Source organism: Diabrotica undecimpunctata, chromosome 1, assembly GCF_040954645.1.
Source record: "Diabrotica undecimpunctata isolate CICGRU chromosome 1, icDiaUnde3, whole genome shotgun sequence".
NCBI classification, from domain to species: Eukaryota; Metazoa; Arthropoda; class Insecta; order Coleoptera; family Chrysomelidae; genus Diabrotica; species Diabrotica undecimpunctata.
In genome coordinates, this window is record NC_092803.1 from 16338539 (window position 1) to 16353455 (window position 14917).

General features: G+C 34.1%; 1 protein-coding gene across 3 annotated transcripts in view; it reads right to left on the minus strand.

Moving 5' to 3' along the window:
* Positions 1-14917, minus strand: part of pod1 (coronin) — a 49747-nt gene that overhangs the window by 21175 nt on the left and 13655 nt on the right. For all 3 annotated transcript variants that reach the window (XM_072537401.1, XM_072537392.1, XM_072537383.1), the window contains exons 4-13: positions 14674-14881; positions 14207-14351; positions 13765-13977; positions 7481-7905; positions 7150-7373; positions 5159-5272; positions 4694-5014; positions 3965-4374; positions 2050-2256; positions 525-660 (exon numbers count right to left, since the gene is read on the minus strand). In XM_072537401.1, the coding sequence (XP_072393502.1) occupies positions 525-660; positions 2050-2256; positions 3965-4374; positions 4694-5014; positions 5159-5272; positions 7150-7373; positions 7481-7905; positions 13765-13977; positions 14207-14351; positions 14674-14881 (2403 nt within the window). The remainder of the gene's footprint in view (positions 1-524; positions 661-2049; positions 2257-3964; positions 4375-4693; positions 5015-5158; positions 5273-7149; positions 7374-7480; positions 7906-13764; positions 13978-14206; positions 14352-14673; positions 14882-14917) is intronic.

Consider the following 14917-nt stretch of genomic DNA (forward strand, 5'->3'; position numbering starts at 1 on the left):
ATGTCGAATGATAATAATAAAATAAAAGAGGGATTATAATGAAAGTGTAAGTAAAACCTCATTACGCGTTATTAGTCTTCATGTTGATTTATTTTAGTTCTTAGTAATATTAGGAGGTGCGTCATACCCTTATCAGTTTCTTCTAATGCTTTTATTCGTTCAGTAAGGAAGTGAATTTGTTTTTATAAATAAAAATGTAATTAGCTTTAATGACCATATAATGGAATACGAGTTTGAAGAATAAGTTAATCGAAAAATTAAATAAAATTGGTTATCACAAAATATCCAAAATATGATATTTTGAGGTACATCAATTTTTGACGACGAAGTTGACATCCGTCCATTTGCCTACGCCCATGACGACACCGAAATTCAGGCAAATTTTATGACACTTCATGATTTATTACTCTACACTCATTTGAAACCAATTATAGTAGTATTTAATTTTAATTTTAAAATTGACAACACTGCATTATTATTTCAACGATGAGCAAATTTATCTAAAGTAAAATACTCAAACTTACATAATTCCATTCCTTCCGGCTGCAAACTGATCTTCTGCGGAGGTTTTTCTTTGCCGCTGAACCATTCCGAACTGGACATTGTTGGATTCCATGTCAGTCTGGTTGGCGGGAAGAGATCATCTTGAAATAGATCGGTCTACAAATATAGCACGTTAAAGGAAAAATAGAAGTATTATTTTATAAGTGGTTATTACATACTTTGATGAATCAATTCTTATTAAACGATATCAATAACAAACCTACTATTACTACTATATTCCGGTATAAGTCTGTGATGAAATCAGGAACGTGAGTGTCATCAGATTATCATCAAGACATCTGTCACACATTTCGTCTCATGACCGACTATTTAAGCACTCAAATGGGTCATCATTTTCCCTAAATACTATTCTAAAGAGAAGACAACGCTGTACTGCAGCAGCAACACAAAGTTTAACAGCTGATCAATGAAATGTTATGATAAAATAAATCAAAATATATTCCAATTTTTTGTAGGCTTTAAATTACAGTGGAACCTCGATTATCCGTCTCTCTATTAACCGCCACCTCTGTTAACCGTCAGGGTCCATACATAAGTTATAATGACTACATAAGTAAAAATTTAGTCATCAATTCATTTTGTTTGAGCACTGCGATAAGCCAAACGAAATTATGACATTATTACAGTAGTTATACAATAATTATTACAGTCAATATCTGTGTGTCACCATAATTCAGTTTGATTCAAATTCGAACATTGATTGTGTCACTTAGTCGTTTGATCAATTAAGTTTGGAAAAATGAAGCCTTCCACATCTAGAGCATCAAAAAAACGTGTTGTTTTTTCAATTGAAAAAAAAAATAGAAATTACTGCAGAACTAAAGAAAGGTGTTTCTGCTTTCGCATTGAGCAAAAAGTATGATGTTCCGAGAACAACAATCAATGATTTAAAGAAAATGCTGAAAGAATTGAAAACTATGCTTTGCAAATGAAATCGTCACGGAGAATAGATAAACGAATGGTTAATTTGTGATAAGAACGCAAACGGCTATCGATTGCTGACAGATGATGAAATCGTTGAAATGGCAACAGAGACGGACGAAACTGATTCAGAAGCTGACGCAAACTTTGACGGTGGCGATGTTGATGATGTTATGTTATTGCAACTCACAAAGATTTGCGTAAAGAAGCTGCATCGCACATACAACATTTTATCGAGTGGTATTCTCGACAAGAAATAGCAAATAAGGTAGATGTGATGATTTTACGTCAATTAAGAAATTCAGCCGTTGCAAAATGTGAAGTAAAAATAAAACAAACAAAGATTTCGGAATATTTTAAATTAAATTTATTCGACTGTACTAAGACAAATCCCTCTTATATTGTGAAATAAAACATACAAATAATATTCGAGAGTTATACTATGAATTTTTATTTTTTTTAATGTTCTGTTAACCGTCTTTTCGATTATCCGTCATACCCTTAGTCCGGTGCCCTGACAGATAATCGAGGTTCCGCTGTAAATACATATATGGATATACATACCTTTATTCTAGGTACAGTAAAAGATAGAGGCTCAATCGAGTTGTTGGTGAGCCTCAGAGCTTTGGCGAACTCAACATTCGATACATCACAGACGTTTTTAGGGAGGAAAGAAAGACCTTGGTGTAGAGTGGTACACCGGTGGTGGCTCAGGGGACATATGAAGGGGTGTTCTTCTGTTATTTCGAAGGCGTAGATTGTTGAATCGCCCTAAAATAATAAACATATAAATTAATGTAAGAAACATATAAATAAGAATATCTTGGTGTTCAGAATTTGCTATATCCCTTCTAAACATAAGAATCTGCTGTAGTGAAGTACAACTATCTCTCTTATTTATTTATAATCCTAATTTGGGACGAAGGGGCACTTCAGTCCCCAAGAATCTACTCTAAGTGCTGAGATATAAAATTTATTTTCATTGTCTTATAATTTAATAATATCAATAATTGTAATCATGTAATTAATCAAAATACTGTAACTGAATATAAGGAACGGCATGCCTCAGCAGGAAAAATCCTTCATCAAGAGATAGATAATAAACTGGGACTTTTCCAAACTAACCATCTCCCATATTATCAATAAGTCCCTGAGAGTATGCTTGCGCATGACCTACAAGCTATACTGGGACGCATCTGGTGCACATAATGGAGTAGATTTTATACTAGTTAATGAATTACTACACAAATAGCACTAACTGATGTGGCGATACATAACACCAATAATCTGCGTGTTGAAAACAAGAAGATCGCCACGTATTTAAATTAAAAATAAGGAGACAATGGAGAATGTTTCATGTGAGAATCGTAAAACATATTAAGATATGACGTCTGAGCTGGATAGGGCATGTAATGCGGATGGAACAAAATAGCCCAGCTAGAAAAACGTTCCTTGAAAGACCCATTGGTCAGAGAAGACGAATGCCCAGAACAAGGTTCCTTGATAACATCGACGAAGACCTGAGAAATATGAGAATACGTGCTTGGCGGAGGGAGGCGATGGATAGGGACGACTGTCTGCTTCTCCCCCTGTCTTTGCTTCTCTCCCTGTCTTTGCTTCTCTCCCTGTCTTTGCTTCTCTCCCTGTCTTTGCTTCTCTCCCTGTCTTTGCTTCCCTCCCTGTCTTTGCTTCTCTCTCTGCCTTTGCTTCTCTCCCTGCCTTTGCTTCTCTCCCTGTCTTTGCTTCTCTCCCTGTATTTGCTTCTCTCCCTGTCTTTGCTTCTCTCCCTATCTTTGCTTCTCTCCCTGTCTTTGCTTCTCCCCCTGTCTTTGCTTCTCCCCCTGTCTTTGCTTCTTCTCCTGTCTTTGCTTCTCCCCCTGTCTTTGCTTCTCCCCCTGTCTTTGCTCTCCCCCTGTCTTTGCTTCTTCCCCTGTCTTTGCTTTTCCCCCTGTCTTTGCTTCTCTCGCTGTCTTTGCTTCTCTCCCTGTCCCGGATATATATTCCAGAAGGAATGATAATTGATAAGGACCTACCACTGAGCCCTGACGAAATTTTACTCTCATGTACAATGTATCTCCTAACAATTAGAAAATTTAAAACTTTATCGACACTATTTAAAACTCCAAGAGAGGACTGCACCATAAGCAGAGTATGCACCATATTATGAAGAGTTAATAAGTAATTTTCATGCAACTGTCAGTAATAGACTAAAAATCGGATGGACAAAAACCAGCAAACTCGCATTCATTATATATCAATCTCGTTAGCGACTCGGACACAGTTTGACGGAAGATGGTAAATAATTCATAATCATAATTATCATAGTTTAATATGTTTCAGTTAGAAGGATCGCACTTTTATTTTGTCGCGATCCAATTATTAATCCAAACAAAACGCTAGCCAATTTACATTTAAGTTTCCTTATGTTCATTACAAAGAATGCAGTCCAAATTTAACAAAAATGTATTTAAAAACTTACCTTTCCTGTGACAAATAACGTTGAACTGTCATCATCGTAAAAGGGGATCAGAATCGCAGGAGATACATCCAAACCAACTGTATTCAACGGATTAGATAAATCATTTGCCTTATAGGCAGTAATCTGTCTTTCGGAAACCTTATCAAAACCTGTAGCGACGATGAAATGCCCATCCAAAGCCCACGTGATTCTCGCTCCGCGATTTCCTTCAGGGCCTTTTCCTTCTCTAATTGGATTGTCGTTACTACGAGGCTTATAAATGCGGATTTTGCTGTCTTTGCTCACTGTGGCGCAAAATGAGCCGCAAGGAGACCAAGCGAAGCTGAAAATCTGATCGGAGTGGCCTTTGAGGACGATTTTTTCGGTCAATGTACTTAGGTCCCATAGTTTTATTGTCATATCATACGAACCTAAAAAATTGTAAAATATTGTTTAACCCATCACATCGCGGAGAAAAGTTCTCACAAATAAAAAAAAATGTTCTATTCTTGTATAGATTGTTGAAGACCTGTCCTATTTCCCAGGTTTCTCTCTCTCTCTCTCTCTCTCTCTCTCTCTCTCTCTCTCTCTCTCTGTAATTTTTATATAACTTTCAAGTTTATGAAATTTGTGGACGGGAAATAATATTTTGAAAAATAGAATCATTCTGATATGGTACTATATATGTGTTTTTTAATGAAAGCTTTTTAGACCAAAAACTTTAAAATAGAGTGGGTAAAATATGCTTACCTGAAGCTAAAACGTCCTTAGCAGTGGGATGAAACTTAATGAAATAAATCTTGTCGGAGTGAGCGCAAAATTCTGCCTCCGCCTCGTTGGTTTGCTCTGTGAGACCGTTATCCGGTATCCTCCATAACTTCACGACCCCATCATCGCACGCCACTGCCAGTCGTTTCGTATCGAACGGATCCCAAGTGAAGTCCATGACGCTATTGCCGTGTACCAAGGCAGGGATTACGCCGTCCGGTAGTTTGCCCGTTTTGCTCAGTTCGAATATTGCGATTTTTCCGCCGGGACCGCTTAGAGGTACTGCCACTCTTTCGGGATTTGCTAAACCGAAAAATAAGGCAAAGTTTAGATCACAGTGAAAATATTTAACCATAGATACTCAGGATATGATGAACTAACAAGCAATCCTGACATTTTTTTTTAAACGAGTAATATTATTATTAACAGAATTAAACAGAAACTTACCTTGAAATCCGTCACATTCCCCTGGAATCTGCCTACTGAGGTTTCTAATATTTTCTATGTGGAAAGACTTATGTAGAGGAGTTCCTTTTAAATGCCTGAACTTAGATACACGACCTGCAAGGAAAAAAAGGTTCAAAAAATAATTGTCGACGCCTTTTAAATATTTATGTTCCTTTTTAAAACGTCTTTGGTATTTAAGGGAATAGTACTAGACACGCTTACGGAAAAAAGGATAAAATGGTCGAAGTGTTGATCGATGAAAGACATTTGAATGACACTTTATTAGAATTTTTAGTTTTAAAATAAATTTGGAGGGATCGCATTTACCGCTCTGCAGAATCAGGCCAAACAACTTGCATATACATATTTTGAATCCAAAAGTTTCTTCTGGACCCTGGACCATTTTGTCATCCACCTTTCATTGAAGAAAGCACAAACACATTGCTGGAGGTAAATTTTGATATGCCTCTCAGATGATGAAAATATCCCAGCTTTTTTTTCTTTGCTGTAAACGTAGTTTATCGTTGAATATTCTTCGCAATATTAGTAATGTGATATGTGCAGGATATTCGAAGAATTCGTAGATTTAGCCACATTTCAAAGATAGATAGCTTTTTCAGTAGTTGTTCTGTCATGGTCTACACTTTCACACCAAACAGTAGAACCAAGTGTAACATTTTAACAGTATGATTTCTAGTGGTAGCAGAAGGTCCTTTTTAGTAAATATGGTTCGTCTTGATAAAACTTGACCTCCCAATTTTGAATTTTTTCTCTGTTGTCATTTCCACTGATTGTGAAAGATCACAAGCAAAGAGACGTGAGAAACAAATATGCACAAAATGGGAAATAGAACAGGATGAACAGCTAGAAATATTAGTAGAGAATTTTAGAAGCAAAGAAGTTAAAAAAGCAAGGAGCATCAAACAAGTCGTAAGTTCCTGGACTAATGTAGTATTAAAGATTTGATCTTCACGCAAGAGCGTAGAGGAGAAGACTTTTTATTTTTTAGGTTATGTCATATCTTTGTCAAACTGTTTTAGAAGCACATGTTTGTAAATATTCTTAGGCTTATGTTTAAGAAACACTTTATTAACCGACCGTCGGGTTGTTTATTTAATAAAACAGTTAAACATATTTTTCTAAAAATAAAGAATGGTTACTTTTGAAGGATATAGCAGATGAACTAAGCACACGGACAAAATATTTCAAACCAGAAAGAATAAAAAAATCAAGGGCAAATAATACAAGACCCAACAGCAGAAGAGGTAAAAGAAGTAATAAAAATCTAAAAAACAGTAAACACGCAGGATAAGGAGAAATATTTCTGTTAGCAAAAATTGAGAGAAGAAACAATAGAGTTCCAGATTAGAATTACCATGCTGTAAATCCTGTCCTGGACGACTACACAGACCACTTTGACCATTTCGCGTATAGATAGCATTAAGATATCCTTCGCTCGGGGTACCACAATTTTATTCGCACTATTCTATTGCTTAGTAATTAAATATTAGTATATTAGTACATAAATATGCTTTTTGAATACATGAATATATTTGGATGATGCATTATACTGATTTTCTTTGACAAATAATGTATTAACTATAAAAATAAAGAAATATCTATCTTGAATTATCTTTTGAAACAGTTTTTAAACATTTATGCTTCCACTGCAAGGGTATTCCTATCACCCTCAAGCACATGCTCACAGAATAACCACACTACCAGACTACTCGCATTGCCAACAATATAAACCAATTTAAAAGATCTTCCGAACTCTTCAAGCGGACTCAAGAGCCTAATAAACTTCTTGAAAACTACACATTTGATTAACAAAATATAATTTACATAATATTGTTATTCTTTAACTGTTTAAGTATCTGTAATGTAAATACTCATAACTCTGTAAGTACTATTGTAAACCTTTGTCCCGTGTCAACGGCCAAAGATGTCGAGACACGTTAATTCGAAATAAAAAAAATACTGTGACTTACCAAAAACTGTTGATGTCCTTTTAGGTGTAGGCATCGATACTTCCGATTTTCTAACACCGACCGGATCCAGAGATTGCTGTTTTGCAATAGGCATACTCTTTCTGTTGTTATCGTCTTTGAGTACATCCTCGGCGTTTTTGCGATTCTTGAAAGAATCTTTCCGGCGCATCATCACCGGCGAGTTCTCTTTTTTCTCCAAACCTTGTTCTTGTACAGATATAGACCTATAAATAATTCATCTGTAGAATACCACACATATTGAAGGAAAGTTATTTGTGATATAGTTCATTGGAATAAATAAACAAATGATTTTTATCTAAAAATCTTTTACCTGTTTTCATACATTTTCCTCCTTTCTGCGATGCTAGCCCGTTGCAACGATCCCCTTTCGAAATCCACGGAGTCCAGCTCCTCAGGATCGTTTTCCTTGGAATTGGGCTTAGTTTCGAACAACTTCCGACGTTCTGCGGTGCTAGGAGTCCTCGGAACATACCCGGAATCGCTACTCGCTTCTTCTTCCCCGCTTGAAGCAGATTTTCCGTTGCCGACATCTGACTTAGTGTGATTTTCGTCCGATTTTCCGTTGACTGCCTCAGTTTTCTCGGTTACTTCCTCTACCGTGGGTGATTTGTCTTTTTCTTGACTGATCGGTGTGGTGGTCTGGCCTGGTACGGCCGGCACGGAGAATACCTTCGAGAAGGTGTTCTCTGTGTCGGCGAGGTTGGGAGGGGTGAACGGTTTGGGTCCCAGACGTGGCTAAAATGGAAAGCAAGTTAGAAAAAACACGGAAACACCTGTTTCATATGTAACAAACACATTGGTGGATTTATAGTACAAACAGGAAACAAAAAACGGTGATAACTCGAAAAGCAGACACATGCAGGTAACTAAAATTATTGGAGGTGTCTTTAATTCTTCATTTTTAAAGTGACTGTTTTGCAATCTTCTGTAGATCATTTTGCTCTACATCTTCTTCGTATACATACGCTCGCTATTTTGTTTTGGTATATTATAAACCTTTTCAAACGACATTTCCTGGTTAATAAATCACTATTTTTCCGTTATCTATAATACAATAAAATTCTACTTCACTAATTTTCTCCGGTTGTCTTCTGAAAGCTATTTCGACACTCAGATAATCAATTATGACAGTAAATCAATCATTTTTAGTCTCTTGAAGCATATTTTGACTTCACGTTAATAATTTGGCCATTTTACTTTAGTTTGTACAGTCACAATAGAAACATTGAAAATTGTTACAACTCAGTTAGTTCATAGAATAACCGAACACACATAGAAGCGACACAACGGTCCAAAAGCGTGTACCATTTTTGTATACGCATGCCCGATTCTGGTTGTTTAACTGTCAAAAACACGTGCTTATTCTTTAATTCTGGTTGTGTTCGATAGTCCGTAGGCGTCTATGGTAAATACTCGACACAACAAGTGCATTTGACCATTTATATAATGTATTTATAGTTAAAAGGTTATAGTTATAGTTTATAGTTATAGTTAAATATATAAGTTTATAGTTATAGTTTATAGTTAAAAGTTTAATTTATATTTAAAATGTATGGATATATTTGTGCGATTCGCGGATGTTCATCTGTGACAGGAAAAGGAATAAGTTTATTTAGATTTCCTAAGAATAATAACAGGTAATTACTATTGCTTTATAATTATTATTAGTTATTACATAATAGTATTGGTTTGACATTCGAACAGTAAGCCGACGCCGACGTGTCTGTCCGAGCTATAAAAAATAAACTTTGATCTGCCAAGGGATAGTTCAAAATGAAAACATTAAATTTGGTGTCAGTGCTATTTCTTTTATTGAAAGACGCAAGTCTCCGAAGGCTCAGGTCAAAAAATCAACAGATGGTGGCCAAGTTACAGGGGTAAAAAAAAAGAGAAAATTTGGTGTGATTTTTAATTTCAAATATCTCATTCAAAAAAACTTTTTGTTTATTCTAAGGGACTTTCGGTCCTCGGCAATAATGTAATCTTTCATTATGTGTTTAAATTTTTCAAAAATATTTGTTAGTTTTCTCAGGATTCCAAAAAAATGTTAAAAAGCATTGGCCCGAAATTTTGCGCCTACGCTCTTAAACGAAACAAAGAAATTACTAAAAGGCTCAAACTAAAAATTGTTTGGAAACATAATTAGACCGATAATTGGGAAAATCTTAAAATTACAACAGAACAAGACTTCCAAATTGCAAAAACATGGTTGCAAATAAACAAACTTACATTAAATTATGAAAAAACTAAATAGGTACTCATCTACTTTTTGCTATATACAAAAGTTGTCTGCCAATTTTTAATTCGTTAAATATAAATAAAAAAGATCAAATATATGGATCGAAGTACATAAAATATTTAGGAGTTTTAAATGGGAATTACAAATAATAAATATTAAAACTTTATTTGTTGCATATCTCAATATTTAGTGACATTTTTGTGACTTAGGACAAAACTGTAAATTTATTAAGAATAGATATTGACAAAAGTTAAATATTTCATTACTTACATTATACTTAGAATATACTAATACTCTTATAGTTGTAAGTAATAAAGTATTATTTATAAATACAGAAAAAGTTCTTTGTTTAAAATTTGTTCTGTTAAAAATTTGTAGTGCCAAAGTGTGGATAGAAGCTTGCAGACGAGAAGATTTGTTATTCAAAATGGATTCACTTTATAATAATTATAGGATTTGTGAACTGCATTTTGAAGATAATGTTATTGTAAAAGGAAATAGAAGAAAAACATTGGCGCATGACGCAGTACCTTCAATGATCTTTGTTATTTATATTTAACGAATTAAAAATTGGCAGACAACTTTTGTATATAGCAAAAAGTAGATGAGTACCTATTTAGTTTTTTCATAATTTAATGTAAGTTTGTTTATTTGCAACCATGTTTTTGCAATTTTGAAGTCTTGTTCTGTTGTAATTTTAAGGTTTTTAGTAATTTCTTTGTTTCGCTTAAGAGCGTAGGCGCAAAATTTCGGGCCAATGCTTTTTAATTACAATCATTTTTTTCGAATCCTGAGAAAACTAACAAATATTTTTGAAAAATTTAAACACAGAATGAAAGATTACATTATTACCGAGGGCCGAAAGTCCCTTAGAATAAACAAAAAGTTTTTTTGAATGAGATATTTGAAATTAAAAATCACACTAAATTTTCTCTTTTTTTTTTCACCCCTGTAACTTATTAAAATAAACATTATAGAAGTTTTCAGGGACTTTCGGCCCTCAGTAATAATGTAGTCTTTCATTCTGCGTTTAAATTTTTCAAAAATACTTATTAGTTTTTTCAGGATTCGAAAAAAATGAATGCATTTAAAAAACATTGGCCCGAAATTTTGCGCCTACGCTCTTAAGAATTTATATTGTGTGATATGCCCACTGACTATTAATTTTCTGGTTGTTAGCTGTCATTGGCGGCTTGGCCACGTAACTTCAAAGGACTGTCGCTTCTCTGTCTTCGGTTGTTCTCTGGTTAGTTATTATTTTCGGCAGTTTTTAAGATAAAAGATAAGCTGTGGACTACTTGATGATTTTAATTATACACTGGACAGCCAAGTGAGAAAACGACCAACCCAAAATGTACTCGTATATACAGTTTGGCAAATTTAGAAGATAGCAGTAGAATCAGCGAAAATGATATGCTAATTAAAACTATCGTTTGGATAACTTTGGTCAAGAAAAAAAACTCAAGAGAAGGCTTCATTCTCACTATTAAATTTCGAGAACGAACGTAGACCAGTACAATACTCCAAAGAGGACTTCAGCAACTTCAATTGCTAGTTTCAGCCTTTCTACTTCTAGTCGAAAGTTAAAAGAGACACGATTGACACAGTCCAGCTAAGGAGCACTTGAATATTGCAGCTCACTGAAACTACAAACTTCCTATCGACATCCACAATTGGACAATGATCAATTGGAAAAAGGATTATTTGCGGATTTTTGTAGAGTGTCGATTTATGTGAAAGATGAACGAAATGAGGTCTATTTTGTTTCCTATATTTAGTGAACTCATATTGTTTTTGTGGTGGTTTAACAACAAATCTGGTTTTGTTTGACAAATTAAGAGAAGGCACACAATTAAAAAAGATTTTTGAACACCACATACAGCCATATGCTGTGTTTGTTAGTCGCTTATACAGGATAAAAACAAGATTTCATAACGTGTAAGATATTGATATTCCAAAAATCGAGTGACTTACTCAAAATCTGTGAATCATATTGAAAATACTGGGACCAAGCTCAAGAGGTGTAAAAGATGTCGAATATATATTCTATTTGTATATAAAGAGCTTCGATTAACCATGTTAGAGACGACTTTTACCAAAAGAGACTTATGATTTTCAAGCTAATTGAGTGACGTATTTACATTGTCATATAGAAATGAGATGACAATATGGGTGATTTAAAAGTGACCCTCATCAATTAATGATATCGTAAAAGGTTATGAGGCAACACATAGGAGCAAGAACTCAACAGACTAATGAGTACACAAAGGTAATATACAAAGGTAGTTTCACGGTATCACGGAGTTTCAGAGTGCATTTCCATGTATTTTGGGCCGCTGAATTCGAATTTCAAACTCGCTTTTGCGTCAGAAGTGACGGGAGTTTGTTATAAACAATTTGATTTAAATGATTATAATTTGTAAACTAACAAAAATATTTACGCGATTTTTCACTTGTAACTCGTTTGCATTTTGAGTAAAACAACTTTATAATATAGAAAATACAGTTAGAACTTTCTACTAAGGCGCTCTGATGAGTCCTAAAAAGGACAAAATAGGTATAAGCGAATTGTAGGGAAGCACTATACGTGAAATCAAATCTTAACTGTCTTTTCTATATGTTTATTTACTCGTTAGAAGCCAGTTCATGTCGCTTTATTCACCGTCTGTTTGCTTTGAAAATTGTAGGAAGCACAGATTTCGGTGAGAATCTAAATTTTGGTTTCGAACAAGTCGTAGAAATCTTCGTATTTTTACTTTTTGCTTTAACTTTATAATAGTTAATTTTTTAGTTTTTTTACTAAAAAAACTAAAATTTAGTTTTTAATTAAGGTAATTTTTTTATTAAAAAAAGGCATATAATTTGTTTATAAGGTTTTTTAGCAACTAAAACTTTAGATTATAACAAAGCAAGTTATGGTGGTAATGTAAGATCCAAGACGAAGAATTTTATGTATTATAAGTTTGTCTAAACATATTTTTTAATGCCGTAAAGCAGTTTTAAAGTACGCACGCCGTTACGCACCGAACGCATAGAATCGTATAACTATAAGAGTTATGTGCAAAGCGGAATAAAATAATTATATGTGCGAAACGAATCAAAAGTCACAATGTGCTCGAGTGGCTACCTTTCTACTTATAATATATCAAGAACATAAAGCTAGAAAATAGTTTCTGTGTTTAATGAAAGTCTTTAAATTAACATAACTAATTTAAATTTGTTTATGACAAATTCCCGTAGCACTTCTGGCAACTTTGATCGGTCACGACACAGCACTAGCCCCTGGATTATACAACGTGAACACTTGCAGTTGACACTAATCAACATTTGGAAACATTACTTTGTTAAAAATAATAAATTAATTGTAAATAATTTCCTAATTTTTTGGGTGTTCTGTTTTCTCTGACCTACAGTGCATAATATAGCGGTAAGAACCACAAAGATTCCCATAAAAAAGTTTTTCCATAAATTTCTGAAAAAGTTTCTCTCCAAGTCTCCAAGATTTATTCTGTTTAATATGTCACAATTTTGACTTGACGTGATGTTTGCATTTAAACTAAAATTTGTTCCCAAAACGGCTTAAATATACAGGGTGAGTTCTTAGTGTGACATCGGTCGATAATTTCATTATGGTATAGAATATCCAAAAAAACTTATTTAACAAAAATGTAGCATTTTTGCTCGATAAGTTTTTTGGATATCTTGTACCACAATGGAATTATCGATCGATATCGCACTAAAAACTCACCATGTATGTGATATTTCATTCTTATTGTATTCGAGTGAAGCTTTTCTATTGGCTTTATCAATAGATACAGCACTCCTATCATATAAATCTTAAAATCATAAAATAACAGTCAAAAGTGCATAACCCAAACTTAAGTGCGCAAACCTAAAAAAGCAAAAGATACAATAAACAAAAAATAAAAAGCGACATCTAAACATCAAAGACCACACTAATAACCTTATATCCTCCTGAAACAGGCGCAACAGGACTAACAGACGTAACGACAGGGACACAACTGTTTGTTCGGGGTCTAGCAACGGGTTTTGGGGCACTGTTTGCATCTTCGGCGGGTTGGGAATCGCACATTGAGCTCGTTCTGGATGTCCTTGGTAAAGGCTTGGGGGGGATTATAGAGGGAATCTAAGAAAATTTTTCAACTTAAAACTGTTTTCTATGTTTAAGTGAACTTTGACTATATTTAGGAGCCTGCCATACTCAGAAAAGTAAATATTCCTGAGGATGGAAGTTACATAAACATTTTTATGCATTTTAATTCTATTAATAATATTGATTTGAAAAATTTCCCTAAATTCCCATTAAAACATCAAATAAACACAAAATTACTCACCTTCTCTCCATCATCTTCCGTACTTTTCATATTGATGTTATTTTTTTCTTCTTCGATTTGCTTGTTGTCCTTTTCGAAGTCTTTGATAATCCCTTTTACTGGATGCTGTTCGATTTTCTGCGCAGGCGCGGGCTTGGCCTTGGGTTCGGGTTTTGCATTTATTTTTCTGTTTTTGTACTCTTCTCGCATTTCTTGCAAAGTTCCCCGATGAATCTAATCAAAATAGATAATAAAGTAAGGATATAGAAGAGTGTTTTGAAGTAATACTGTGTAAACTTCATTAACAAGACTTTAAATGTAATGTCACTGTCAAATACATACGTCAAAATAAAACGTCAAATGTCAATAATATTGACTTAATGACTAAAAAATATATGTCAAGTAATTTCTTTTGTACCGGATTATTACCTTTTTATGTTATACCTATATGTATTATACTAACCACTATGGGTTCTTCCCCGTGTTCTCTCTTAGCTGGATCTAGAGACATTTTCTGTAATGGAATGTTGGTACCTTGAAACCAGTCTGAAGATACCAAATCAGTCTTATAACCTGGAGTGTCTGGATATATGTCAGCATGGAAATCCCTAAAAATTAAACAGTAATATAAAAAATAACAATATGTGATCTAAAAACTATTAGTAAAATATCCCACTGCAGGATCACTACGTTCATAACGTAGTTGTTCGAACTCAAATTTTAACATACATTTAAAATTGGCAAATCAAAAGTGACTGCAAATATTTTTAATTCAATAAATAGTAATTAGTTTTTGACGAATATTTTATTTCGTTCGTAATGTGCACTGAAGGGCAATAAATAAGTGCAAGAATTGTTGAAACGCATATTTTGAACGACAGAGAAAGTTTTGTTGAATACAGGAATGTTATTATACTTTCTGTAGCTTACCTGTAAGTTTTTCTGGGCACTTGGTATGTTACAGGAACCACTGAAGAGCTGGTCAACTGTAAAATTCGGTTTACTTCACCTTGCATAATATTTAAAGCACGTTTTGGCACTAAACACACGCCCTTGGTCTGTTCTCCGGAATGTCTGATACCTTCGATAAGGTGAGGATCCTTGTCAGTTACCTCCATGTACAGGATGGTGGTATCACCTATAAAACGGTTCTTGTTAAATAATTAATGATAAT